Source organism: Carcharodon carcharias, chromosome 5 (genome assembly GCF_017639515.1).
Source record: "Carcharodon carcharias isolate sCarCar2 chromosome 5, sCarCar2.pri, whole genome shotgun sequence".
Taxonomy (NCBI): domain Eukaryota; kingdom Metazoa; phylum Chordata; class Chondrichthyes; order Lamniformes; family Lamnidae; genus Carcharodon; species Carcharodon carcharias.
The window spans coordinates 107,885,350-107,910,620 of record NC_054471.1 but is presented as its reverse complement, the minus strand read 5'-3'; the positions used below and the strand labels follow the sequence as shown (position 1 = coordinate 107,910,620).

The 25,271-nt window shown below is 50.9% G+C and overlaps 1 protein-coding gene across 4 annotated transcripts in view; it reads right to left on the bottom strand.

Moving 5' to 3' along the window:
• extl3 (exostosin-like glycosyltransferase 3) overlaps nt 1-25,271 on the bottom strand; it is a 94,440-nt gene that overhangs the window by 16,549 nt on the left and 52,620 nt on the right. For all 4 annotated transcript variants that reach the window (XR_005943088.1, XM_041188526.1, XM_041188525.1 and 1 more), the window contains one exon: nt 10,013-12,699. Coding sequence is in view for 3 of the 4 variants with exons in the window: in XM_041188526.1 (XP_041044460.1) it covers nt 10,013-12,145 (2,133 nt within the window). In the remaining variant the exon portion in view is untranslated. The remainder of the gene's footprint in view (nt 1-10,012; nt 12,700-25,271) is intronic.

The window sequence follows — 25,271 nt, the reverse complement described above, 5'->3', positions numbered from 1 at the left end:
GGGTGGGAAAGAGATAGAGAGTTGGGTGGGAAAGAGATAGAGAGTTGGGGGGAGAGCAAGTGGGGGGAGAGCGACTGGGGGGAGAGCCAGCACAAGTTGGGGGTGGAGAGAGAGTCGGAGGGGGAGAGAGAGAGAGATAGAGTTGGAGGGGGAGAGAGAGCGCGAGTTGGGGAAGAGAGAGAGAGCAAGTTAGGGGGGAGTTAGAGAGAGCGAGTTGGGGGGGAGTTAGAGAGCGAGCGAGTTGGGGGGAGAGAGAGAGCGAGCGAGTTGGGGGGAGAGAGAGAGCGAGCGAGTTGGGGGGAGAGAGAGAGCGAGCGAGTTGGGGGGAGAGAGAGCGAGCGAGTTGGGGGGAGAGAGAGCGAGCGAGTTGGGGGGAGAGAGAGCGAGCGAGTTGGGGGGAGAGAGAGAGCGAGCGAGTTGGGGGGAGAGAGAGAGCGAGCGAGTTGGGGGGAGAGAGAGAGCGAGCGAGTTGGGGGGAGAGAGAGAGAGCGAGCGAGCTGGGGGGAGAGAGAGAGAGCGAGCGAGCTGGGGGGAGAGAGAGAGCGAGCGAGCTGGGGGGAGAGAGAGAGCGAGCGAGCTGGGGGGAGAGAGAGAGAGCGAGCGAGCTGCGGGGAGAGAGAGAGCGAGCGAGCTGGGGGGAGAGCGAGAGCGAGCGAGCTGGGGGGAGAGCGAGAGCGAGCGAGCTGGGGGGAAGAGCGAGAGCGAGCGAGCTGGGGGGAGAGCGAGAGCGAGCGAGCTGGGGGGAGAGCGAGAGCGAGCGAGCTGGGGGGAGAGCGAGAGCGAGCGAGCTGGGGGGAGAGCGAGAGCGAGCGAGCTGGGGGGAGAGCGAGAGCGAGCGAGCTGGGGGGAGAGCGAGAGCGAGCGAGCTGGGGGGAGAGCGAGAGCGAGCGAGCTGGGGGGAGAGCGAGAGCGAGCGAGCTGGGGGGAGAGCGAGAGCGAGCGAGCTGGGGGGAGAGCGAGAGCGAGCGAGCTGGGGGGACAGCGAGAGCGAGCGAGCTGGGGGGACAGCGAGAGCGAGCGAGCTGGGGGGACAGCGAGAGCGAGCGAGCTGGGGGGACAGCGAGAGCGAGCGAGCTGGGGGGACAGCGAGAGCGAGCGAGCTGGGGGGACAGCGAGAGCGAGCGAGCTGGGGGGACAGCGAGAGCGAGCGAGCTGGGGGGACAGCGAGAGCGAGCGAGCTGGGGGGACAGCGAGAGCGAGCGAGCTGGGGGGACAGCGAGAGCGAGCGAGCTGGGGGGACAGCGAGAGCGAGCGAGCTGGGGGGACAGCGAGAGCGAGCGAGCTGGGGGGACAGCGAGAGCGAGCGAGCTGGGGGGACAGCGAGAGCGAGCGAGCTGGGGGGACAGCGAGAGCGCGAGTTGGGGGGAGAGAGAGAGAGCGAGTTGGGGGGAGAAAGAGAGTCGGGTGGGAAAGAGAGAGAGAGCTGGGGGGAGAGCAAGTGGGGGGAAGAGCAATTGGGGGGGAGAGCCAGCGCAAGTTGGGGGTGGAGTGAGTAGGAGGGGGAGAGAGAGAGAGAGTCGGAGGGGGAGAGAGACAGCGAGTTGGAGGAGGGGGAGAGAGACAGCGAGTTGGAGGAGGGGGAGAGAGACAGCGAGTTGGAGGAGGGGGAGAGAGACAGCGAGTTGGAGGAGGGGGAGAGAGACAGCGAGTTGGAGGAGGGGGAGAGAGACAGCGAGTTGGAGGAGGGGGAGAGAGACAGCGAGTTGGAGGAGGGGGAGAGAGACAGCGAGTTGGAGGAGGGGGAGAGAGACAGCGAGTTGGAGGAGGGGGAGAGAGACAGCGAGTTGGAGGAGGGGGAGAGAGACAGCGAGTTGGAGGAGGGGGAGAGAGACAGCGAGTTGGAGGAGGGGGAGAGAGACAGCGAGTTGGAGGAGGGGGAGAGAGACAGCGAGTTGGAGGAGGGGGAGAGAGACAGCGAGTTGGAGGAGGGGGAGAGAGACAGCGAGTTGGAGGAGGGGGAGAGAGACAGCGAGTTGGAGGAGGGGGAGAGAGACAGCGAGTTGGAGGAGGGGGAGAGAGACAGCGAGTTGGAGGAGGGGGAGAGAGACAGCGAGTTGGAGGAGGGGGAGAGAGACAGCGAGTTGGAGGAGGGGGAGAGAGACAGCGAGTTGGAGGAGGGGGAGAGAGACAGCGAGTTGGAGGAGGGGGAGAGAGACAGCGAGTTGGAGGAGGGGGAGAGAGACAGCGAGTTGGAGGAGGGGGAGAGAGACAGCGAGTTGGAGGAGGGGGAGAGAGACAGCGAGTTGGAGGAGGGGGAGAGAGACAGCGAGTTGGAGGAGGGGGAGAGAGACAGCGAGTTGGAGGAGGGGGAGAGAGACAGCGAGTTGGAGGAGGGGGAGAGAGACAGCGAGTTGGAGGAGGGGGAGAGAGACAGCGAGTTGGAGGAGGGGGAGAGAGACAGCGAGTTGGAGGAGGGGGAGAGAGACAGCGAGTTGGAGGAGGGGGAGAGAGACAGCGAGTTGGAGGAGGGGGAGAGAGACAGCGAGTTGGAGGAGGGGGAGAGAGACAGCGAGTTGGAGGAGGGGGAGAGAGACAGCGAGTTGGAGGAGGGGGAGAGAGACAGCGAGTTGGAGGAGGGGGAGAGAGACAGCGAGTTGGAGGAGGGGGAGAGAGACAGCGAGTTGGAGGAGGGGGAGAGAGACAGCGAGTTGGAGGAGGGGGAGAGAGACAGCGAGTTGGAGGAGGGGGAGAGAGACAGCGAGTTGGAGGAGGGGGAGAGAGACAGCGAGTTGGAGGAGGGGGAGAGAGACAGCGAGTTGGAGGAGGGGGAGAGAGACAGCGAGTTGGAGGAGGGGGAGAGAGACAGCGAGTTGGAGGAGGGGGAGAGAGACAGCGAGTTGGAGGAGGGGGAGAGAGACAGCGAGTTGGAGGAGGGGGAGAGAGACAGCGAGTTGGAGGAGGGGGAGAGAGACAGCGAGTTGGAGGAGGGGGAGAGAGACAGCGAGTTGGAGGAGGGGGAGAGAGACAGCGAGTTGGAGGAGGGGGAGAGAGACAGCGAGTTGGAGGAGGGGGAGAGAGACAGCGAGTTGGAGGAGGGGGAGAGAGACAGCGAGTTGGAGGAGGGGGAGAGAGACAGCGAGTTGGAGGAGGGGGAGAGAGACAGCGAGTTGGAGGAGGGGGAGAGAGACAGCGAGTTGGAGGAGGGGGAGAGAGACAGCGAGTTGGAGGAGGGGGAGAGAGACAGCGAGTTGGAGGAGGGGGAGAGAGACAGCGAGTTGGAGGAGGGGGAGAGAGACAGCGAGTTGGAGGAGGGGGAGAGAGACAGCGAGTTGGAGGAGGGGGAGAGAGACAGCGAGTTGGAGGAGGGGGAGAGAGACAGCGAGTTGGAGGAGGGGGAGAGAGACAGCGAGTTGGAGGAGGGGGAGAGAGACAGCGAGTTGGAGGAGGGGGAGAGAGACAGCGAGTTGGAGGAGGGGGAGAGAGACAGCGAGTTGGAGGAGGGGGAGAGAGACAGCGAGTTGGAGGAGGGGGAGAGAGACAGCGAGTTGGAGGAGGGGGAGAGAGACAGCGAGTTGGAGGAGGGGGAGAGAGACAGCGAGTTGGAGGAGGGGGAGAGAGACAGCGAGTTGGAGGAGGGGGAGAGAGACAGCGAGTTGGAGGAGGGGGAGAGAGACAGCGAGTTGGAGGAGGGGGAGAGAGACAGCGAGTTGGAGGAGGGGGAGAGAGACAGCGAGTTGGAGGAGGGGGAGAGAGACAGCGAGTTGGAGGAGGGGGAGAGAGACAGCGAGTTGGAGGAGGGGGAGAGAGACAGCGAGTTGGAGGAGGGGGAGAGAGACAGCGAGTTGGAGGAGGGGGAGAGAGACAGCGAGTTGGAGGAGGGGGAGAGAGACAGCGAGTTGGAGGAGGGGGAGAGAGACAGCGAGTTGGAGGAGGGGGAGAGAGACAGCGAGTTGGAGGAGGGGGAGAGAGACAGCGAGTTGGAGGAGGGGGAGAGAGACAGCGAGTTGGAGGAGGGGGAGAGAGACAGCGAGTTGGAGGAGGGGGAGAGAGACAGCGAGTTGGAGGAGGGGGAGAGAGACAGCGAGTTGGAGGAGGGGGAGAGAGACAGCGAGTTGGAGGAGGGGGAGAGAGACAGCGAGTTGGAGGAGGGGGAGAGAGACAGCGAGTTGGAGGAGGGGGAGAGAGACAGCGAGTTGGAGGAGGGGGAGAGAGACAGCGAGTTGGAGGAGGGGGAGAGAGACAGCGAGTTGGAGGAGGGGGAGAGAGACAGCGAGTTGGAGGAGGGGGAGAGAGACAGCGAGTTGGAGGAGGGGGAGAGAGACAGCGAGTTGGAGGAGGGGGAGAGAGACAGCGAGTTGGAGGAGGGGGAGAGAGACAGCGAGTTGGAGGAGGGGGAGAGAGACAGCGAGTTGGAGGAGGGGGAGAGAGACAGCGAGTTGGAGGAGGGGGAGAGAGACAGCGAGTTGGAGGGGGAGAGAGACAGCGAGTTGGAGGGGGAGAGAGACAGCGAGTTGGAGGGGGAGAGAGACAGCGAGTTGGAGGGGGAGAGAGACAGCGAGTTGGAGGGGGAGAGAGACAGCGAGTTGGAGGGGGAGAGAGACAGCGAGTTGGAGGGGGAGAGAGACAGCGAGTTGGAGGGGGAGAGAGACAGCGAGTTGGAGGGGGAGAGAGACAGCGAGTTGGAGGGGGAGAGAGACAGCGAGTTGGGGGGGGAGAGAGACAGCGAGTTGGGGGGGGAGAGAGACAGCGAGTTGGGGGGGGAGAGAGACAGCGAGTTGGGGGGGGAGAGAGACAGCGAGTTGGGGGGGGAGAGAGACAGCGAGTTGGAGGGGGAGAGAGACAGCGAGTTGGAGGGGGAGAGAGACAGCGAGTTGGGGGGAGAGAGAGACAGCGAGTTGGGGGGAGAGAGAGAACGAGTTGGGGCGAGAGAGAGAGCGAGTTGGGGCGAGAGAGAGAGCGAGTTGGGGCGAGAGAGAGAGCGAGTTGGGGCGAGAGAGAGAGCGAGTTGGGGCGAGAGAGAGAGCGAGTTGGGGCGAGAGAGAGAGCGAGTTGGGGCGAGAGAGAGAGAGCGAGTTGGGGCGAGAGAGAGAGCGAGTTGGGGCGAGAGAGAGAGCGAGTTGGGGCGAGAGAGAGAGCGAGTTGGGGCGAGAGAGAGAGCGAGTTGGGGCGAGAGAGAGAGCGAGTTGGGGCGAGAGAGAGAGCGAGTTGGGGCGAGAGAGAGAGCGAGTTGGGGCGAGAGAGAGAGCGAGTTGGGGCGAGAGAGAGAGCGAGTTGGGGCGAGAGAGAGAGCGAGTTGGGGGAGAGAGAGAGCGAGTTGGGGGAAAGAGAGAGAGCGAGTTGGGGGAAAGAGAGAGAGCGAGTTGGGGGAAAGAGAGAGAGCGAGTTGGGGGAAAGAGAGAGAGCGAGTTGGGGGAAAGAGAGAGAGCGAGTTGGGGGAAAGAGAGAGAGCGAGTTGGGGGAAAGAGAGAGAGCGAGTTGGGGGAGAGAGAGAGCGAGTTGGGGGAGAGAGAGAGCGAGTTGGGGGAGAGAGAGAGCGAGTTGAGGGGAGAGAGGGAGCGAGTTGGGGGAGTGAGAGAGAGAGAGTTGGGGTAGAGTGAGTGGGGGGGGAGACGAGTGGGGGGAAGAGAGCGAGTGGGGGTTAGAGAGAGAGTTGGGGGGGAGAGAGAGAGTTGGGGGTGGAGAGAGAGAGTTGGGGGGGAGAGAGAGAGTTGGGGGGGAGAGAGAGAGTTGGGGGGGAGAGAGAGAGTTGGGGGGAGAGAGAGAGTTGGGGGGAGAGAGAGAGTTGGGGGGAGAGAGAGAGTTGGGGGGAGAGAGAGAGTTGGGGGGAGAGAGAGAGTTGGGGGGGAGAGAGAGAGTTGGGGGGGAGAGAGAGAGTTGGGGGGGAGAGAGAGAGTTGGGGGGGAGAGAGAGAGTTGGGGGGGAGAGAGAGAGTTGGGGGGAGAGAGAGAGTTGGGGGAGAGAGAGAGAGTTGCGGGGGTCCGAGAGAGAGAGAGTTGGGGGGGTGCGAGAGAGTTGGGGGGGAGAGAGAGAGTTGGGGGGGAGAGAGAGAGTTGGGGGGGAGAGAGAGAGTTGGGGGGGAGAGAGAGTTGGGGGGGGAGAGAGAGAGTTGGGGGGGGAGAGAGAGAGTTGGGGGGGAGAGAGAGAGTTGGGGGGGAGAGAGAGAGTTGGGGGGGAGAGAGAGAGTTGGGGGGGAGAGAGAGTTGGGGGGGAGAGAGAGTTGGGGGGGAGAGAGAGTTGGGGGGGAGAGAGAGTTGGGGGGAGAGAGAGTTGGGGGGGAGAGAGAGTTGGGGGGGAGAGAGAGTTGGGGGGGAGAGAGAGTTGGGGGGGAGAGAGAGTTGGGGGGGAGAGAGAGTTGGGGGGGAGAGAGAGTTGGGGGGGAGAGAGAGAGTTGGGGGGAGAGAGAGAGTTGGGGGGGAGAGAGAGAGTTGGGGGGGAGAGAGAGAGTTGGGGGGGAGAGAGAGAGTGGGGGGGAGAGAGAGTTGGGGGGGAGAGAGAGAGTTGGGGGGGAGAGAGAGAGTTGGGGGGGAGAGAGAGAGTTGGGGGGGAGAGAGAGAGTTGGGGGGGAGAGAGAGTTGGGGGGGAGAGAGAGTTGGGGGGGAGAGAGAGTTGGGGGGGAGAGAGAGTTGGGGGGGAGAGAGAGTTGGGGGGGAGAGAGAGAGTTGGGGGGAGAGAGAGAGTTGGGGGGGAGAGAGAGAGTTGGGGGGGAGAGAGAGAGTTGGGGGGAGAGAGAGTTGGGGGAGAGAATGGGGTAAAAGTTGGTGGGTGGTTCGGTGGGAGGAACGTGGGTGGGAGGAAGGTGGGTGGGAGGATGGTGGGTGGGTGGTGGGTGGGTGGGAGGAAAGTGGGTGGGTGGAAAGTGGGTGGCTGGAAGGAAAGTGGGTGGGTGGGTGGGTGGGAGCAAATTGGGTGGAAAGTGGATGGGTGGGTGGGAGGAAAGTGGGTGCAGAGTGGGTGGGTGGGAGGAAAGTGGGTGCAGGGTGGGTGGGAAGAAAGTCGGTGGGAGGAGGGTGGGTGGGTGGGAGGAAAGTGGGTGGAGGGTTCTTGGGTGCATGGAGGGGGGTGGGTGGGAGGAAAGTGGGTGGGTGGAAGGAAAGTGGGTGGGTAGGAGGTAGGAAAATGGGTGGGTGGGAGTAAAGTGGGTGGGAGGAAAGTGGGTGGAAAGTCGGTGGGAGGAAGATGGGTGGGTGGAAAGTGGCTGGGAGGAAAGTGCGTGGGTGGAAGGTGGGTGGAAAGTGGGTGGGTGGGAGTAAAGTGGGTGGGAGGAAAGTGGGTGGAGGGTGGATGGGTGGGTGGGAGGAAAGTGGTGGGAGGAAAGTGGGGGGGGGGTGGGTGGGTGGGAGGAAAGTGGGGGGGGTGGGTGGGTGGGAGGAAAGTGGGTGGAGGGTGGGTGGGTGGGAGGAAAGTGGGTGGAGGGTGGGTGGGTGGGAGGATAGTGGGTGGGTGGGTGGAGGGTGGATGGGTGGGTGGGAGGAAAGTGGGTGGGTGGGTGGAGGGTGGATGGGTGGGTGGGAGGAAAGTGGGTGGGTGGGTGGAGTGTGGGTGGGTGGGAGGAAAGTGGGTGGGAGGAAAGTGGGTGGAGGGTGGGTGGGAGGAAAGTGGGTGGAGGGTGGGTGGGTGGGAGGAAAGTGGGTGGAGGGTGGGTGGGTGGGTGGGAGGAAAGTGGGTGGAGGGTGGGTGGGAGGAAAGTGGGTGGAAAGTGGGTGGAGGGTGGGTGGGTGGGAGGAAGTGGGTGGAGGGTGGATGGGTGGGTGGGAGAAAAGTGGGTGGAGGGTGGGTGGGAGGAAAGTGGGTGGAAGTGGGTGGGTGGGTGGAGGGTGTATGGGTGGGTGGGAGGAAAGTGGGTAGGAGGAAAGTGGGTGGAGGGTGGGTGGGAGGAAAGTGGGTGGAGGATGGGTGGGTGGGAGGAAAGTGGATGGAGGGTGGGTGGAAAGTGGGTGGAGGGTGGGTGGGTGAGTGGGTGGAAAGTGGATGGGTGGGTGGGAGGAAAGTGGATGGGTGGGTGGGAGGAAAGTGGGTGGGTGGGTGGGTGGGTGATTGGGTGGGTGAGTGGTTGGGTGAGTGGTTGGGTGGGTGAGTGAGTGGGTGGGTGAGTGAGTGGGTGGGTGAGTGAGTGGGTGCTAAGTTAGCTGGCACCTGTGAAGGACAACTATTGCTCTTGGCTAGATAGGAAAGTCAATTCGGGTTCCAGCTGCTAATTGCTTTCTGACTGACAGTGGCTAGCAATACTTGGACACTGGGAAATCAAGTGCTGTCATGATGCTACTCCACCCTATTCAAATAAAATGTCAACAGCATCATTAAATCTTTCTCAAATCTGAGGATCAGGATGTAATTCTGCAGGGCAACTGGCACAGGAGGGACCAAAACTAATTGTTGGCACCTGGGAGGGGAGAAAATTAGTAAAGAAAGAGGATCGATCATACAGCACAACAATAGCCCAATTAGCCCAACCTGTCCAAGGTGGTCCTTATGTTGCACATTAGCCTCCTTCAACCTTTCTTTATCATATGCCATTTGCATTACCTTCTATTCCTTTCTCCCTCATGCTCATCTAACTTCCCTTTAAATGCATACAAGCTATTTACCTCAGCTACTCCATGTGGTAGCAAGTTCCATATTCTAACCACACTCTAGTTAAAGAAGTTTCTCCTGAATTCCTTACTGGATTTATTACCAACTTTCTAACATTTATGGCTCTTAGTTCTGGACTCCCTCTACATTGGAAATATCTTCTAACCTATGAAACGCCTTCATAATTTTAAGGACCTTAAGAGATCACCCCTCAGCCTGATAATTATAAGCAAACAGTTCTGGTAACACCTTAGTAAATCTTTGCACATTCTCCATTGCATTTATTTAGCACATTTCATGACCTCAGCCAATTAACTACTTTTGAAATGTAGACACTTTTGCAACTGAGGCAAAGCTAACATGTAAACATGTCAGATGTATATTTTTGAACAGAGAAAGGATTGAGGCATATTGTGATACAATGTGGTTACTCTACCAAAGGGGTTGATACCTTGGATCTTTTGATGGTTTTTTTAAAAAAACTTGTTTATCTGCTGCAGTCTGTGCAGATCTCCAAGAGGCAGTTCAGACCAAATTGATGCTATAACATGATAAAACCTTTGCAGTAACTCACATTAGTCTCTCTGCTCTCCACTTTCAGCAAGTCTCTACCTCAGTGCAGCACACAGTACGATGTACCAGAATAGAATGGTTCCATAGCAACCAACGATTGATGCCTGGAGACAACTCTCAGGACACCCTTGGCGTTGGAGCATTTCTAGGTAAAAATTAAGCCACAAAAAAGCTTTTACTAATGAGGTTGCTAGAAACAAATGGAAGCCATTTGCTTCTCCCATTTCTTTGTAGCAGCAGACACACAGGTAATAGGGGCAGAGCTGTCCTCAAGCAATCTTACTGCCCATCTACATAACTCAGAGTCTTGCACTGAGTAGTATTGCACCTCTCAAATGCAGCACAACTCAAAAGCACAAAACAATGTTTAACCAGGAACCAAGTTAAACAGGGACATTACTTCACATTATGTCAAGTGGACATTTGAGCCAATCAAAGAACAGACGTGTTAGCACTGAACTTGAATATTGCTGAAAACATGTCGCTCTTTTCAACAATGTATAAACTTATGTTTATTTAGCACTTCATGTCCACAGGACCTCCCAAAACATTTCACAATGAATTTCTGAAGTTTTGTCACTCATGTAACATAGGAAATGACAAATTCCCACAAACAGCAATACAATAATAACCAGATAGTCCGTTTTAGTGAATTTGAGGGATAAATATTAGCCAGGAGAATGGGGAGATCTCCCGTGCTCTTTCTTGAAACAGTATTGTCAGATCTTTTACGTCCACTTGAGAAGGGAGAGGGGGCTGTCCTCCAGACCTACTCTCCAACATATCTGCGTTCGTCCAACTTATATCCATCCACACTCCCTTCTCCCCTGGGCCTGAGAGGTCTGGTCCTTTGTCATGTTTTAACATGCTACACAGAACATTACTGAACCGAAACAGAGGTAAACCAGAGAAAAGAAAATATCCTTACCACAATGGGCACTCCAATATCAGGCCACACAAGGTCCTCAGAAGGTGGCTTGGGAGAATTCCACACGACAACAACTTTATTCAAGTAAGGAAGGCCATTCAGCCTCTCCAAGGAGTTCATCAGGACTTCCTCGCGCTCATAGGTTAACATTACGACTGTAAACTGTTCCCTGGGAACATTCCCGCCCAGCGCTGCTTGGAACTCCTTTCCAGAGCCCCCGGCTCCTGCACCTATTGGCCGGAACCCTGTCCCGGACCCAAGGAACTTGGCTTCCGACGGTAACGTGGGGTCGAGTGGGGTGTGTGGAAAGAGGTGAAAAGGTCCTGGGGCTGCATTCCAGGCTCTGTAAGTGTCTCGGACAGTGACTGTGAAGTTCCGCAGGTATTTAGGGGAGGCATATGGTGGTTCAGTCTCAACGGGCCCCAAATCCAAGTCTCCAGTGTCCGCTATGTTGGGATCGGTGCCGGCAGCTTTTCCCGTCTTGTGAGGGATCTCCTTGGAGGGCTCTTCTGCGATGGGAGCAGCAGGGATTTGTATTCGAGTTCGCATGGTGGACAGGATAGTGTTCAGCACATTATCCGAGGTGGAAAAGTAAATCTCCCATAGGAAACGGCCCTGACGTCTCATGTTGAGAAGGTCGCTGTCTGAGATGCTTCTCAGAAGGAAGTGGACTTCGGTTATGCGAGGTTTTGGCACCACTAGAGCTGCCTCACTCCAGTGTATTGTATCATGATACGGCAACTGCACATGTTCCCCAAGGATTACCGGGATGGCTCCAACTTCCAAGGCTTCGAAAAGCCTCATGGAACAGCCAGCGGAAGCAATGAGATGACTGTTCCCCGGTGTTATGATTAATACAAAAGTGGACAATTTCAGCAACTCTAGCCTGTCGTCCCTCTCTCCACAAAGTGCCCACTCAGTAGGCAAGGCAGGCCGCGGCTGGTTTTTGCAGGTGAACTCCACAAGAACCAAGTCCAACTTGCTGTCCTGGACAGCCTTCAAGGTGGCAATAATCCTGTCATCATAATCAGCTGGAGCATTGCCCTCAATCTCCTCCTCGAAGGAACGGGCCTCCTGCAAGCTGGACATGAGCGACTCAATCTTCTCTCCCTGAAAGCTGAAGAGATACTTCCTTTTGACAGGAACCTGGGGAGGGATCTCCAGGAAGTTGGGTTCAGACATGGCATGGATGAGTGGCGAGGGGATGAGATCAAACCCGGTACGATACTGCACATCGTAGAATGTAGACTGGACAACCATGGCCCTGCCTGTGCTGACATTGTAGAGCAGATTCTGTGTTTGGGACCTCCTGGACAGGTTGATGAGAAGATGATTGTGCCCATCCGACCGCCAATAAGGGAGGGAATGCAACTGTTTTTCAAGGTCAATGGATTTCATTGCGGTTGGATCGTGCAGCTCCCCAACCAAGACCACGTAGACACAGGCAATGTGAGGATTGTCTGTAATATAGATGTTAGTCCGAGCGGTCGCCTGGAATGCCTGTCTGATTAATGGATCGATTAAAGCGCTGAATTGGTACTGATCCAGTGGGTAGATGTAAACGGGAAAACCAGATGTAAGCGGACACCGGGAGTAATCAAAGCAAGAATGCAAGCGGCAGCTGTTGGGAGATTTTGGCAATGGGAAGCTGGTCTCATCTTTCTCTGGCAACAGACGGATTGGCAGCGAGAGCTTAGGCTGGTTCTGAGCCACCAGCTCTTTGTAAGAATGCTCAGTTTGGCTGATGACATTTTTGAGCTGCAGTAGATCCTGTTTGGCATTCTCGATGCTTTTCTTGCAGGACTCGATCTTCAGGTTGAGTTTGGCAATTTCACTGTTTAGCTCTTGCCTCTTGGCCTCGAGCTGCAGCAGCTCCTCGCTGACTGACTCCCGGATGCGGCACAGATCTTGCACGTGCTTGACCTCGCAAAGGGCGTTGCCCGAGCGCGGCTCAAAAATGCGTGGGCCCGAATCATCAAGGTTGTCAATGGTGGTCAGGTAGTAATGGGCAATCAGCGGGAAGAAAACCAGTATAATGAACAGGGTGAAGCTGAGCCAGGTCAACCGGATGCGATTGGACCAACGTAACATGCATGGCTGCCCTACATTCCCAACAACTCCGTTACGGAGCATGATATAAACTAGCAAGAGTTAGGGGCAAAATAGTAGCTTTTAAATTAAAAAAGTGGAAGAGAGGGGGATAAATCCCTCTCACAATCACAATCACGTTTGATCAGAAGCCATGACGGGGAAATCTAATCTCACTCACTATCCAAAGGGTCACTGTGTATTTTCCTTTAGATATTTCCCATAAGCTGTTTACAACTTAACACCAATAGAATGGAAATTTCATTTTCTCTCTCCTTCCTCCCACGCAATGTCTCTCTCTCGTCCCGAGGCTGCTGAGAAAACCGGAATCAATCAGCATACACCTTCAGCTCACTGTAGCCACTGGAGGTGTCATTGCCATGACGATGACAGGTCTCAGAGGACCACTGCAGATGCCTGTTAAGCTGGCAGTCTCCATTAGTGGCCCTCAGCATCCTGAACAGGCAGTCGACAATAAATCCAATATCCTAAGGTATTCACGAACCACTGCCACAGCAATGAGCAGGAGCTGACAGGTAACGTCCTTTGCCCCCTCTCTCTTCTCACATCAGTTCAACTTCCAGTAGCGACATCACCAGCTGCGATAGAAGAGGTTTCAGGTTAGTGTTTTCATACAACACAAGTTTTTTGAATATCACTGAGAATGGGAAGCATCTATCGATGCTGCTCATTTGGTTTAAATCACCAGGGCTGCTAGTTTATGAACTGCGTTTCTCATCCGCCTGTTTAAATCCCTCAATGACCTTGCCTCTCCCTATTTCTGTACCTCCTCCAGCCCCCATAACCCTCTGCGCTCCTCTAATTTTGCCTCTTGGGCAGCCCCAATTTTCATCATCCCACCACTGGCGGCTGTGGAATTCCCTTCCTAAATCTCCTCAACCCTCTCCACCCCTTTTCCCTCTTTTAAGTGTTTCCTTAAAACCTACCTCTTTGACCAAGCTTTTGGTCATCTGTCCTAATATCTTTGGTTCAGTGTCAAATTTTACTCGATAATCTGTTCAGCAAAGAACCTTGGGACATTATGCTCAGTCAAAGGCGCAACTCAAATTCACATTGTTGTTATTGCGCATGATGCTTTGGAATAAAATTAAAACAGCAACAGAATTAAGTTGAGGCCCAATTGATGACACGGATTGGGGTGTCAGGTAAGAGTTAGAGTTAAAGGGGTATTGTCTTTCGTGAGAGTGTGCGGTAAACTTGAATGTGGAGGCTTTAAATGAAATCAAACCACTGGCACCAATGCCAGAGAAGTTTCCATGCCATTGTGTTTGTGCTGGAGAATCGGCAATCCGAAACTAATCCCATGGACCCGCATTTCCTCTGCTTCAGAGCTTTAACCAATTCTCCTTTAAAACAGGTCATTCTTTTGAGGTAATGACCAGTTTCCAAAATGCTTCAAGTACATCATTTAATTGCAGTGAAAAACACTTCCTTCCTAAAACAACACTTTGTATTTAGAAAGCAGCTTTCACATATAAATGACCCAAAGCACCTCACAGAAGCATTATAAAACAAAATTTGACACTGAATCGCATCATGAGATATGAAGGCAAATGACAAAAAACTTGGTCAAAGAGGTAGTTTCTAAGGAGTTTCTTAAAGGCAAGAAGAGAATTAGAGGTGGAGAGAGAGAGAGAGAATTTCGGAGCTTAGAGCCCCAGCAGTTGAAGGCACAGCAACCAAAATTAGGAATGCTCAAGAATCCTCAAAATTGGAGGAGCACAGGTATTGTATTTTAGAAGGTTATAGGGCTGCAAGTGTTCAAAGATAGGGAGGGACGAGACCATGGAGGGATTTGAAAACAAGGATGAGAACTTATAAATTGTGGCTTTGCTTAACTGGGAGCCAGTGTAGGTCAGTGAGCATAGGGCATAATTGATGAATTGGACTTGGTATGAGTCAGGACACGGCACCAGAGTTTTGAACAAACACAAGTTTGTGGCGGTTAGAACATGGGAGGATGGCCAGGATTGCTTTGGATAATCTAGAGGTAACAATGGCATGGATGATGGTTTCAACAGCAGATGAGCTGAGACAGGAGCAGAGTCAGGCAATGGAAGTGGAAATGGGTGGCCTTAGTGATGTACGGTCAGAAGCTCATCTCAAAGTCAAGTATGACACCAAGGTTGCTAACAGTCTGATAAAAGCAAAAAACTGCAGATGCTGGAAATCCAAAACAAAACCAAAAATAAAAATACCTGGAAGAACTCAGCAGGTCTGTCAGCATCTGCGGAAAGGAACACAGTTAATGTTTCGAGTCTGTATGACTCTTCAACAGAACCAAGGAAAAATAGAAAAGAGGTGAAATATAAGCTGGTTTAAGGTGCGGGGTTGGGGGGGGTGGGGGGGAAGACAGGTAGAGCTGGATAGAGGGCCAGTGATAGGTGGAGATAACCAAAAGATGTCATTGACAAAAGGACAAAGAGGTGTTGAAGGTGGTGATATTATCTAAGAAATGTGCTAATAGCTGACATTAAGGGTAGAAAGCATGATGAGCATGGTACAGGTAGCCCTGGTGGGGGTGGGGTGGGGGGAAGGGATCGAAATAGGCTAAAAGGTAGAGATAAAACAATGGATGGAAATACATTTAAAAATAATGGAAATAGGTAAGAAAAGAAAAATCTATATAAATTATTGGAAAAAAGGGGGATCAGAAAGGGAGTGGGGATGGAAGAGAGAGAGTTCATGATCTAAAATTGTTGAACTCAATATTCAGTCCGGAAGGCTGTAAAGTGCCTAGTCGGAAGATGAGGTGCTGTTCCACCAGTTTGCGTTGAGCTTCACTGGAACATTGCAGCAGGCCAAGAACGGACATGTGGGCATGAGAGCAGGGTGGTGTGTTGAAATGGCAAGCGACAGGGAGGTCTGGGTCATTGAAGGTGTTCCACAAAGTGGTCACCCAGTCTGCATTTGGTCTCTCCAATGTAGAGGAAATTGCATTGGGAGCAGCGAATGCAGTAGACTAAATTGAGGGAAGTGCAAGTGAAATGCTTCTTCACTTGTAAGTAGTGTTTGAGCCCTTAGACGGTGAGGAGAGGGGAAGTAAAGGGGCAGGTATTGCACCTTCTGCAGTTGCATGGGAAGGTGCCGTGGGATGGGGTTGAGGTGTAGGGGGTGATGGAGCAGTGAACCAGGGTGTCCCGGAGGGAACAATCCCTGCGGAATGCCACCAGGTTGGGGGGGGGGCGGTGTGTGTGTGTGTGTGTGAAGGGAAGATGTGTTTGGTGGCGGCATCATACTGGAATTGGCGGAAATGGCGGAGGATGATCCTTTGAATGCGGAGGCTGGTGGGGTGATAAGTGAGGACAAGGGGGACCCTGTTATGGTTCTGGGAGGGAGAGGAAGGTGTGAGGGCAGATGCGCGGGAGATGGGCCAGACATGGTTGAGGGTCCTGTCAACCACCGTGGGTGGAAAACCTCGGTTAAGGAAGGAGAAATACATGTCAGAGGAATTGTTTTTGAAAGTGGCATCATCAGAACAGATGCGACGGAGGCGAAGGAACTGAGAGAATGGGATGGAGTCCTCACAGGAAGCGGGGTGTGAGGAGCTGTAGTCGAGGTAGCTGTGGGAGTCGGTAGGCTTGTAATGAATATTGTTGGACAGTCTACAACCAGAAATTGAGACAGAGAGGTCAAGGAAGGAAAGGGAAGTGTCAGAGATGAACCATGTGAAAATGATGGAGGGGTGGAAAATGGAAGCAAAATTAATACATTTTTCCAGGTCCAGACAAGAGCATGAAGCAGCACCGAAGCAGTTATCGATGTACCGGAGAAACCGTTGTGGGAAGGGTCCAGAGTAGGACTGGAACAAGAAATGTTTCACATACCCCATAAAGAGACAGGCATAACTGATGCCCATGCAGGTACCCATAACCACACCTTTTTTTGGAGGAAGTGAGAGGAGTTTAAGGAGAAATTGTTCAGTGAGAGAACAAGTTCAGCCAGACGGTGGAGAGTAATGGTGGATGGGGATTGTTCGGGCCTCTGTTCGAGGAAGAAGCGGAGAGCCCTCAGACCATCCCGGTGGGGGATGGAGGTGCAGAGGGATTGGACGTCCATGATGAAGAGGAGGGGTTTGGGGCCAGGGAACTGCAAATTGTTGATATGATGCAGGGTGTCAGAGGAATCGCGGATATAGGTGGGAAGGGACTGGACAAGGGAGAGAGAATGGAGTCAAGATAGCAAGAAATGAGTTCCGTGGGGGCAGGAACAAGCTGACACGATCGGTCTGCCAGGACAGTCCTGTTTGTGGATTTTGGGTAGGAGGTAGAAGCGGGCCGCCCAGGGTTAGGAGACTATGAGGTTGGAAACTGTGGAAGGAAGATCTCCAGAGGAGATGAGGTCAGTGACAGTCCTGGAAACAATGGCTTGATGTTCAGTGGTGGGGTCATGGTCCAGGGAGAGGTAGAAGGAAGTGTCTGTGAGTTGACGCTCAGCCTCTGCGAGGTAGAGGTCAGTGCACCAGACAACAACAGCACCACCCTCGTCAGCAGGTTTGCTGACAATGTCAGGGTTGGACCTGAGAGAACGGAGTGCAGTAGTCTGGTTCAGCCTCAGGCAGCTGCCAGGAAAAGGGAGTTTGTGGCTAGGTAATGGAGTTGTGACAAAAACAGGAGACAACAGATTTCATTTTCTCATTATTTAATTGCAAGGAGTTTCTGTTTATCCAGTATTAGATGTTGAACAAGAAGTCTGATCATTTAGAGTCGGTGGAGGGGTCCAGAGAGTTGGTGCTTACGTTGAGCTGGGTGTCATCAGCGTACATGTGGAAACTGACACTGTGTTTTTGGATGATGTCGCTAAGCTGCAGCACATAGATGAGATAGGAGGTGGCCAAAGAAGATTCTTGGGGGACAGCTGAGGTAATTGTATGGGAGCAGGAAGTGAAGCCATTGCACAGATTCTCTGACTATGACTGATAGAGAAGAATAGAACCAGGTGAATGCAGTCCTACACAGCTGAATGACAGTGCTGGAGGAGGATGGTGTTGTCAACAATGTCAAAGGCTGCTGACAGGTCAAGAAGGATTAGGAGGGAGAGCTGACCTTTGACACAGTCACACAGAATGTTATTTGTGACTTTTGATAAAAGCCATCTTGGTAGTGCGGCAGAGTGGAAATCTGATTGGAGAGATTAAAACAGAGTTCCAGGAAAGATGGGCATGGATTTGGGAAGCAACAACACATTTAATGCCTTTAGTGAAGAATGGGAGCTTAGGAATTTGGGTGATGGTTTTCAAGGACTGGGTCAATGGTTGATTTTTAGAGGGGTAGATGACTACAGATTTCAAGAAGATCAGGGACAGTACATGGGGGCAGAGAACCATTAACAGGGAGCTAACATGGGGAGTAGGCTGAGAATAAGATGGTCAGTGGTTTAATAGGAATAGGATTGAAGGAGGAGGTAGGTCTCATGGACAAGATGACCTCAGAGGGGACATGATGTGAGATAGGAGAGAAACTTGAGAAAGATGAGAGTTCAGGGACAGAGTAGAGGGGGGAACCTTTGAAGACATTTGGCCCAGTGGTCTAGGGGAAGGGAGGGAAGCAGAGACAGGTGATCAGATTTATCTCAATCTTAGTGACAAAGAAGTGTATAAACTCCTTGCACTTGCTGGAAGTGAGGGTGGAGAGAACAGAAATTTAAGATGATGGATTGCACTACAGAAAAGAAGCCAGGGTCTATCTTTGCATTCCAGTATAACTCTGGAATAGTGAGCAGTTTTGGCAGATGAGTGTGATTTATGCGGTCTAGCCTGATCTGGTGTGGAATGACTAAACTAAGGGGAGGCAGTGGTGTAGTGATATTGTCACTGGACTGGTAATCCAGGGACCCAGGGTAATGCTCTGGGGACCTGGGTTTGAATCCCACCATGGTAATGATGGCCATTGCTGGAAATACCCATCTGGTTCACTAATGTCTTTCGGGGAAGGAAATCTGCTGTCCTTACCTGGTCTGGCCTACAAGTGACTCCAGACCCACAACAATGTGGTTGATTCTTAAATGTCCTCTGAACAAGGGCAAATAGGGATAGGCAATAAATGTTGACCTAGCCAGCGACACCCAAATCCCACAAACGAATATTTTAAAAATTGTCTGCCATATCTGTTCATGTGTGCGTCCCATACACTTAAGGGAGTGAGGATAAGGGCAGTACTGGGGATCTGCCAGATCAGAGTGAGTATGGTTTTACCGAGGACTAGGTGCGTGTGTGGCACAGTAAATTGGCAGCCGCAGGTAACGTTGTGGTGACTAAGGGGCAAAGGCCGAAGAGTTTGGACTCTAAGTAATTCGGGAGTTTGTTTTCAGGGCTGGGCACCAAATCAAGTGGTATTGGGAGGGGGAAGTGGAACGTGGGTGGAGAACGATATAAGGAAGAAGATAGTTTGTGGTACATTCCAGGATGATCTTGGAATCATGGGTATACAAATTGTTGTATTTCTCTGGATTAGAGTAGTTCCTGCTCACATTGGGTCCAAATCTGCATGTACTTCTCCGGGTCCTTTTCACAAGGGAGTATTCTTCACACAGCAGCCAAGTTTATTTTATTTAAAAGCAGAGTAAGAGTGCAACATTGGGTAACTATGTTTATAGTGGGATGATTTTCACTTTTTGCTTCCAGTCCAAATGAGTGAAGAGAGAGAGAGAAAAAGAAAGAAAAATAAAGTGTGATGGGGAGAGAGGGATGTATTGCTGGAAAAGTATAAAACACTGATTAGGCCACAGCTAGAATTGTGTGTCCAGTTCTGGTCACTACATTACAGGAAGAACATAATTGCTCTGGAGAAAGTACAGAGGAAATTTACAAGAATTTTGCCAGGGGTTGAAAATTGCAGCTATGAGGTAAGATTGGATAGGTTATGGTTGCTTTTCTTAGAACAGAGGAGGTTGAAGGATGACATGATTGAGGTATACAAAATTATGAGGGGCCTAAATAGGATATACAGGAAAGACCTATTGCCCCTAGCTGAGGGGTCAGTTACCAGGGGGCATAGATTTAAGGTGATTGGTAGAAGGGTTAGAGGGGACATGAGGAAAAACTTTTTCACCCAGAGGATGGTGGGCATCTGGAATTCACTACCCAGATTGGTGGTTGAGGCTGAAATTCTCAACTTATTTAAAAGGTACCTAGATCTGCATCTGAAGCGCTGTAACCTGCAAGGCTACGGACCAGGTGCTGGGAAGTGGGATTAAAATGAGCAGCAAGTTTCTATTTTCTCTCTTTTTGGTTGGCGCAGAAACGATGGGCTCTTTCTGTGCCTTAGCTTTTCTATGGCTCAATGGAGAGAGAAACAGAGATGGAGAGAAAGAGAGAGCAGGTGAAGAGACAGACGGCTGTTAAAATAATACACTGGTGTGAGACTGGAGTCACCAATGACCCAAGACCAGGTAAGGGCAGCAGGTTTGCTACCCTATAGGGACATTAGTGAACCAGAGAAGTTTTTTAATGATAATCTGACAGCTTCATGGTCACTTTTCCTCGTTTTAATTGCCAAGATTTAAAAAAACTAAATTCAAATGGTCAATTTGGCGGAATTTGAACTTGTGTTCTCTAACTCTCTAGCAACATAACCACTGTACAAAACCAAGATTGATTTAAAGAAAACACACAGGCCAAGTAGGACTTGAAATAAACCCAGCCATTGAATTGGGTAATCCCACCACTCCAGTGAGAGGAATGTGAAAGAACGATTAATCACTTTCTTCCTCTGACCTATAATTTTACAAAGTTGTGTAAAGCAAGAGTGTCAGGCAATCAATATCCCATTTTAAGGGTGAGAGAAGACACTCTGCTTTTTCTCATCATTTGCTACCCTTCATCCAAAGCTTCCAAAACACAATTTCCACCTCAACAAGAACCCAGAGGACTTTATTGCTCCTTTCAGTCTGATCAAGGTAGATGCAGTTTAGTATTTCATCCTGTTGATGCTTGGCAGCTGCAAAATACACCAAAATCTCTCACCTGAGAGAGCTGGTACAGCACACGTCAGCAGTCTCTCACTAAAATGAGCCTGTAAACCAATGCTGCCCTATCAGGTGGATCTAAACGATCTCATGACACTATTTTGAACAGGAGCAGGGGAGTTCCCCCAGTTGTTTTGCCCAACATTTATCTCTCAAGCAGCTTCATTTTTAAAAAATCAGTTTATTTGATCATCATCACATTGCAGTCTGCGAGAGCTTGCTGTGTGCATTTCCTACAGTTCATCAGTGAATATACTTCAAAAGTACTTCACTGGCTGTAATAAAAGCAAAAAACTGCGGATGCTGGAAATCCAAAACAAAAACAGAAACAGAAATATCTGGAAAAACTAAGCAGGTCTGGCAGCGTCAGCGGAGGAGAGCACAGTTGATGTTTCGAGTCCTCATGACCCTTCCACAGAACTAAGTAAAAATAGGAAAGGGGTGAAATATACTGGAAATACTAAAGAACTGGGAAATTTCATTGACTTTATTTCCATTTTCCACCCAGCCCATCTCTAACTCTTCCCTTCCCTTCCTTGACTTCTTTGTCTCTATTTCTGGAGATAGACTAATGTTCATTACAAACACATGGACTCCCACAACTACCTTGACTACAGCTCCTCACACACTGCTTACTGTAAGGGCTCCATTCCATTTTCCTAGTTTCTCTACATGTCTTCCTTTTTCCTTAACTGAGGGTTCCCACCCAGCTGGGTGACAGGGTTCTCCAGCACGTCCAATCCATTTCACGCACTTCTGCTCTCATCCCTTCACCTCCCTCCCAGAACCATGATAAGGCTCCCCTTGTCCTCACCTTCTACCCGACCAGCCTCTGTAATCAATGGATCATCCTCCACCATTTCCACCAGCTCCAGCATGATGCAACCCCCAAACACATCTTCCCCTGTCCTCTGCTTCCAGCATTCCATAGAGACCGTTCCCTCCACGACACCCTATTTCGCTCCTCAGTCATCACACACACACCCACACACCCCCCACCCACCCACCCGCACCCCCCCCCCCCCATTGGCACCTTTCCATGCAAGCATAGGAGATGCAACACCTGCTCTTTCACCTCCCCCATTCTCACTTTCCAAGGCCTCAAACATTCCTTCCAAGTGAAACAGCAATTTACTTGTACTTATTTCAATTTAGTATATTGTAATCACAGCTCACAATGTGGCCTTCTTTACACTGGGGAGACCAAACGCAGACTGGGCAACCACTTTGCAGAACCACCTCCGTTCGGTCTACAAGCACAACCCTGAGCTTCTAGTTGCTTGTCATTTTAACTTTCCCCCTTGCTCACCTTTCTGTCCGTGGCTTGTAACAGTGTTCCAGTGAAGCTCAACACAAGCTTGAGGAACATCTCCTTTTCTTTAGACTCGGCATTCTGCAGGCTTCTGGACTCAACATCGCATTCAACAACTTTAGATAATAACATCTTGTTCTAATGTGTTTTTTTTATTTCCTGGGTCGGTCTTAGTCTTTTTCTTTCATTACCCCTTCATGTTCCATTCAGATGGCTTTTATGCAGCAATTCACACCTCATTTGTTTCTTTACTATATCCATTACCACTCTCTTTGGCTGTTGCATCATGAAATCTTTTGTTATTTAATCTCCCCTGGTCTCCACCGTATCACAGATTTTCTCCTTTGTTCTTCCTGCCCCTTCCCTCTTTCCACTGGCTTAAAAAATCTTACATTTCTATCTTCAGTTCTGATGAAAGATCATCAACTTGTTTCTCTCCACTGATGCTGCCTGACCTACCGAGTTTTTCAAGTTTCTTTTCAAATTCCTCCATGGCTTCCTTCTTTCGGTGATCTTTTCCAGCTCTACAACTCTAAGGACTCTGCATGTCCCCAATTCTGGCCTTACGTGCATCTCCGGTTTTAACTGCCCCACCATTGGTAGCCATGCCTTCAGCTTCCAAGGCCCGAAGCTCTGAAATTCCCTTCCTAAACCTCTCCACCTCTCTCTCCTCCCTTAAAACCTAGCTCTTTGACCAAGCTTTTGTTCACCTGTCCCAATATCTCCATACAGGGCTTAGCGTCAAATTTAGTTTGATAATGCTTCTGTGAAATGCCTTGAATCATTTTACTACACTTTTTGGTGTATATTCACACTTTTTTTTCCTCTGGGGAATAGTGGGGAGGTGGTGGAAGGATTCCCAGGCTGATTATCAGCCCTTTGAACCACATCACAAACACTCCTTCCATGGCCAACAAGTTGTGATGTGGGACTTGAACCTGGAGCTTCTGGCCCAGAGGTAGGGACTGTGCCACAAGACCTGTTTTACTACATTAAAAGTTGTGACATAAGTGCAATTTGTTGTTGATATCAGCCCCAAGTTTGCCTTCTACTATTTTAAAAGTGTGATACTTCATCTTTCTTACACAATTTAAAATAACTTTTGGACTTACCTTTCAGGTACCATTTACTATCATATACCTCTTATAAAGTCACATATCACACGCTTCCTTCCTAGACTTAAAAGTAACTCAAGCTTCCAACACAGAGGATCAGTCTCATGGCTATCCTCTGGAATATCCCTTATATCTCGGTGGCCAGTGCTGATGCAAGACTCAAGATGAAGTCCAGCCAGAGCACCATATGGTTTGATCACAACCATCCAACTTACTTTTTGGCCTGTTGATTATAAAGTTCAACAATCTATTGGAGTTCTTGATTGTGGCTCTGCATTGATTAGACATGTTTAGTGTTGATTTTCCTAAGACTTTCGTACAACTTTATCCCTGGTTCTTTGCGATTTTCTGTCATTTAAGGAAAACGAAAAAGGACCAAAATCATGGGGAAAGTGCTGAAGCCAGGGTGAGAGGGAGTGCCAGCAAAGACCCATGCCCAAGTTCCAATTCACGTTGGCCAGGACTGCCAGCTCAAGACCCGAACCACAATCAGTACAGAGGCCCTCTGTATCCGCCAACCAATATCTTTAATAGCCCCTTGATTCCCATATTAAGCTGCTACAGCACAAGTGGGGAAACTTAGGAAGTGTTCCTCACTTTTATTAATGGAACTTCCCAACAAAAATAAAGAGATAAAAACAAAAAACTGTGGATGCTGGAAATCCAAAACAAAAACAGAATTACCTGGAAAAACTCAGCAGGTCTGGCAGCATCAGCGGAGAAGAAAAGAGTTGACGTTTCGAGTCCTCATGACCCTTCAACGAGGACTCGAAACGTCAACTCTTTTCTTCTCCACCGACACTGCCAAAAATAAAGAGAATTGGTCTAATTTTCTTGTCTGCCTTCTGTGATGAAATTTGCCAATTACATCTGGAACAGGCTTAAATCCTGGTTATGTCATCCTGCCTTCAAACACCTTTAGGAAATCTGAATTAGATTGAACTATAAAACGAGCCCAATCCGGTGATGAAAAGATCAGTCTCATTAGCTTCGCTTCTACTGAGTCAACGCACAACATCCACAACTGGTACACTATAAAAAGAAATGCAGTAGTGAGAAGGTTAACTCAGCCCTCGGGACAGCTCACTGCACTCCATTTAAAAGAAAAGAAGCATTGATTCACATTTGCATACAAACAAGCGTGACTTATTTTTGCACTACATTACACTGAATCAGTGTAGCTGAATATAGTAGACAATTTAAAAGACCTGTATTTATAGGGTCTCTTCCACAATCGCAGAATGTTCCAAAACATTTTACAGCTAATGAAACATTTTTTGATGCATATTCACTGTTGCAATGTAGGAAACACAGCAGCCAATTTAGGCACAGCAAGATCCCAGAGATAACACAATGACCAGATGATTTTGTTTTCCAAGTTGAGGATAAATATCAACCCAAACCCCAAGAAGACCACCCATGCTCTTCTATGATTAGTGCCATGGTATCCTTTACATCCACATGAGACAGATGTGGATTGGGTTTAAAGTCTCATCCAAAACACTCCACCTCCAACAGGGCAGCACCCCTTTAATACTGCACCAAGTGTATCAGTCTGGACTTTTATGCTCAATTCTACAGAGTGGGATTTGAACCCATGACATTTTGTCTCAGAGGCAAGAGTGTGCCCTATGGCTGACACCAGCCATCTGAGAAAAGGAGTGCAACTCGGTGAACTTTAATAATAACAGTTAATTAAAAACACATACTGTCATGAGCTGCATCTAAAGAAACACATCATATGAATGTCACACAATAATATCCTGACCAAGGATAATGGGCCACTCTGCAAGATTCCCTCACAAACACACACAGGGCCCCTGAAACCTCCCATGGGCAATGACAATGGGCATTGTTACTTTAATTAGATCTGGCAATGTTGATTTAAATGTTTCTGAAAGGCTCTGTTTCCTGGTTCAGACTTATTGCTGCTCCAATTCTACAATGGCCACCTGCCAATTTCCAGACATTACATCTTTACAAATTTCCTCAGAACCAAACAACTGCAATTGGAAAAAGTGTTGCAACATTGGTAACAGGAGGAGGCCGTTCAGCCCCTTGAATCTATTCTGCTATTCTATTAGATCATAGCTGATCTGTATCACAACTCCATTTACCCTCCTTTTCTCCATATCACTTGACACTCTTACCTAACAATTATCTATCAATCTAAGACTTGAAAGCTCCAACTGAGCCGCAGCATTCACAGCTTTTTGGGGGGAGAGAGCTCCAGATTCACCCTGTGTGTGAGAAGCGTTTTCTGAACTCTTGCCTGATTCAGCTAGCTTTAATTTTAAGATTTTTCTAGATTTCCCCCACCAGAGGAAATAACTCTCTCTACCCACTCTACCCAATGTTCCAGATATCTCACTTTCTTCACCCCTCAACCTCCTAAACTCAATGGAATACAAACCAAGTGCCTGCAAATTTTCTTTGTAATTTTTGGGGGGCTCTGATGAAATAGCAGAACAGGTTAGAGGGACTGAATGGGCTCTTCCTCCTGCTATGTTTTGGTCTGAGCACACAGATAAATTTTGCTACTGTCTGGACTGACTAATAGCTTCTGTTTGGAGGCACAATTTGACTTCCAATGAGCAGTGTGTTCGTTGGTGTCCATGCTTTCAGATGCTGAGGTCTGAACCTCTCCATCTCCCTCTTTTCCTTTAACACTCTTCTTAAAACCTGTCCCTCAGCAAGTTCTTGGTTATCTGTCCTAATATCACCTTGTGGTTCACTGTCAAATTTTTGTTTAATAATG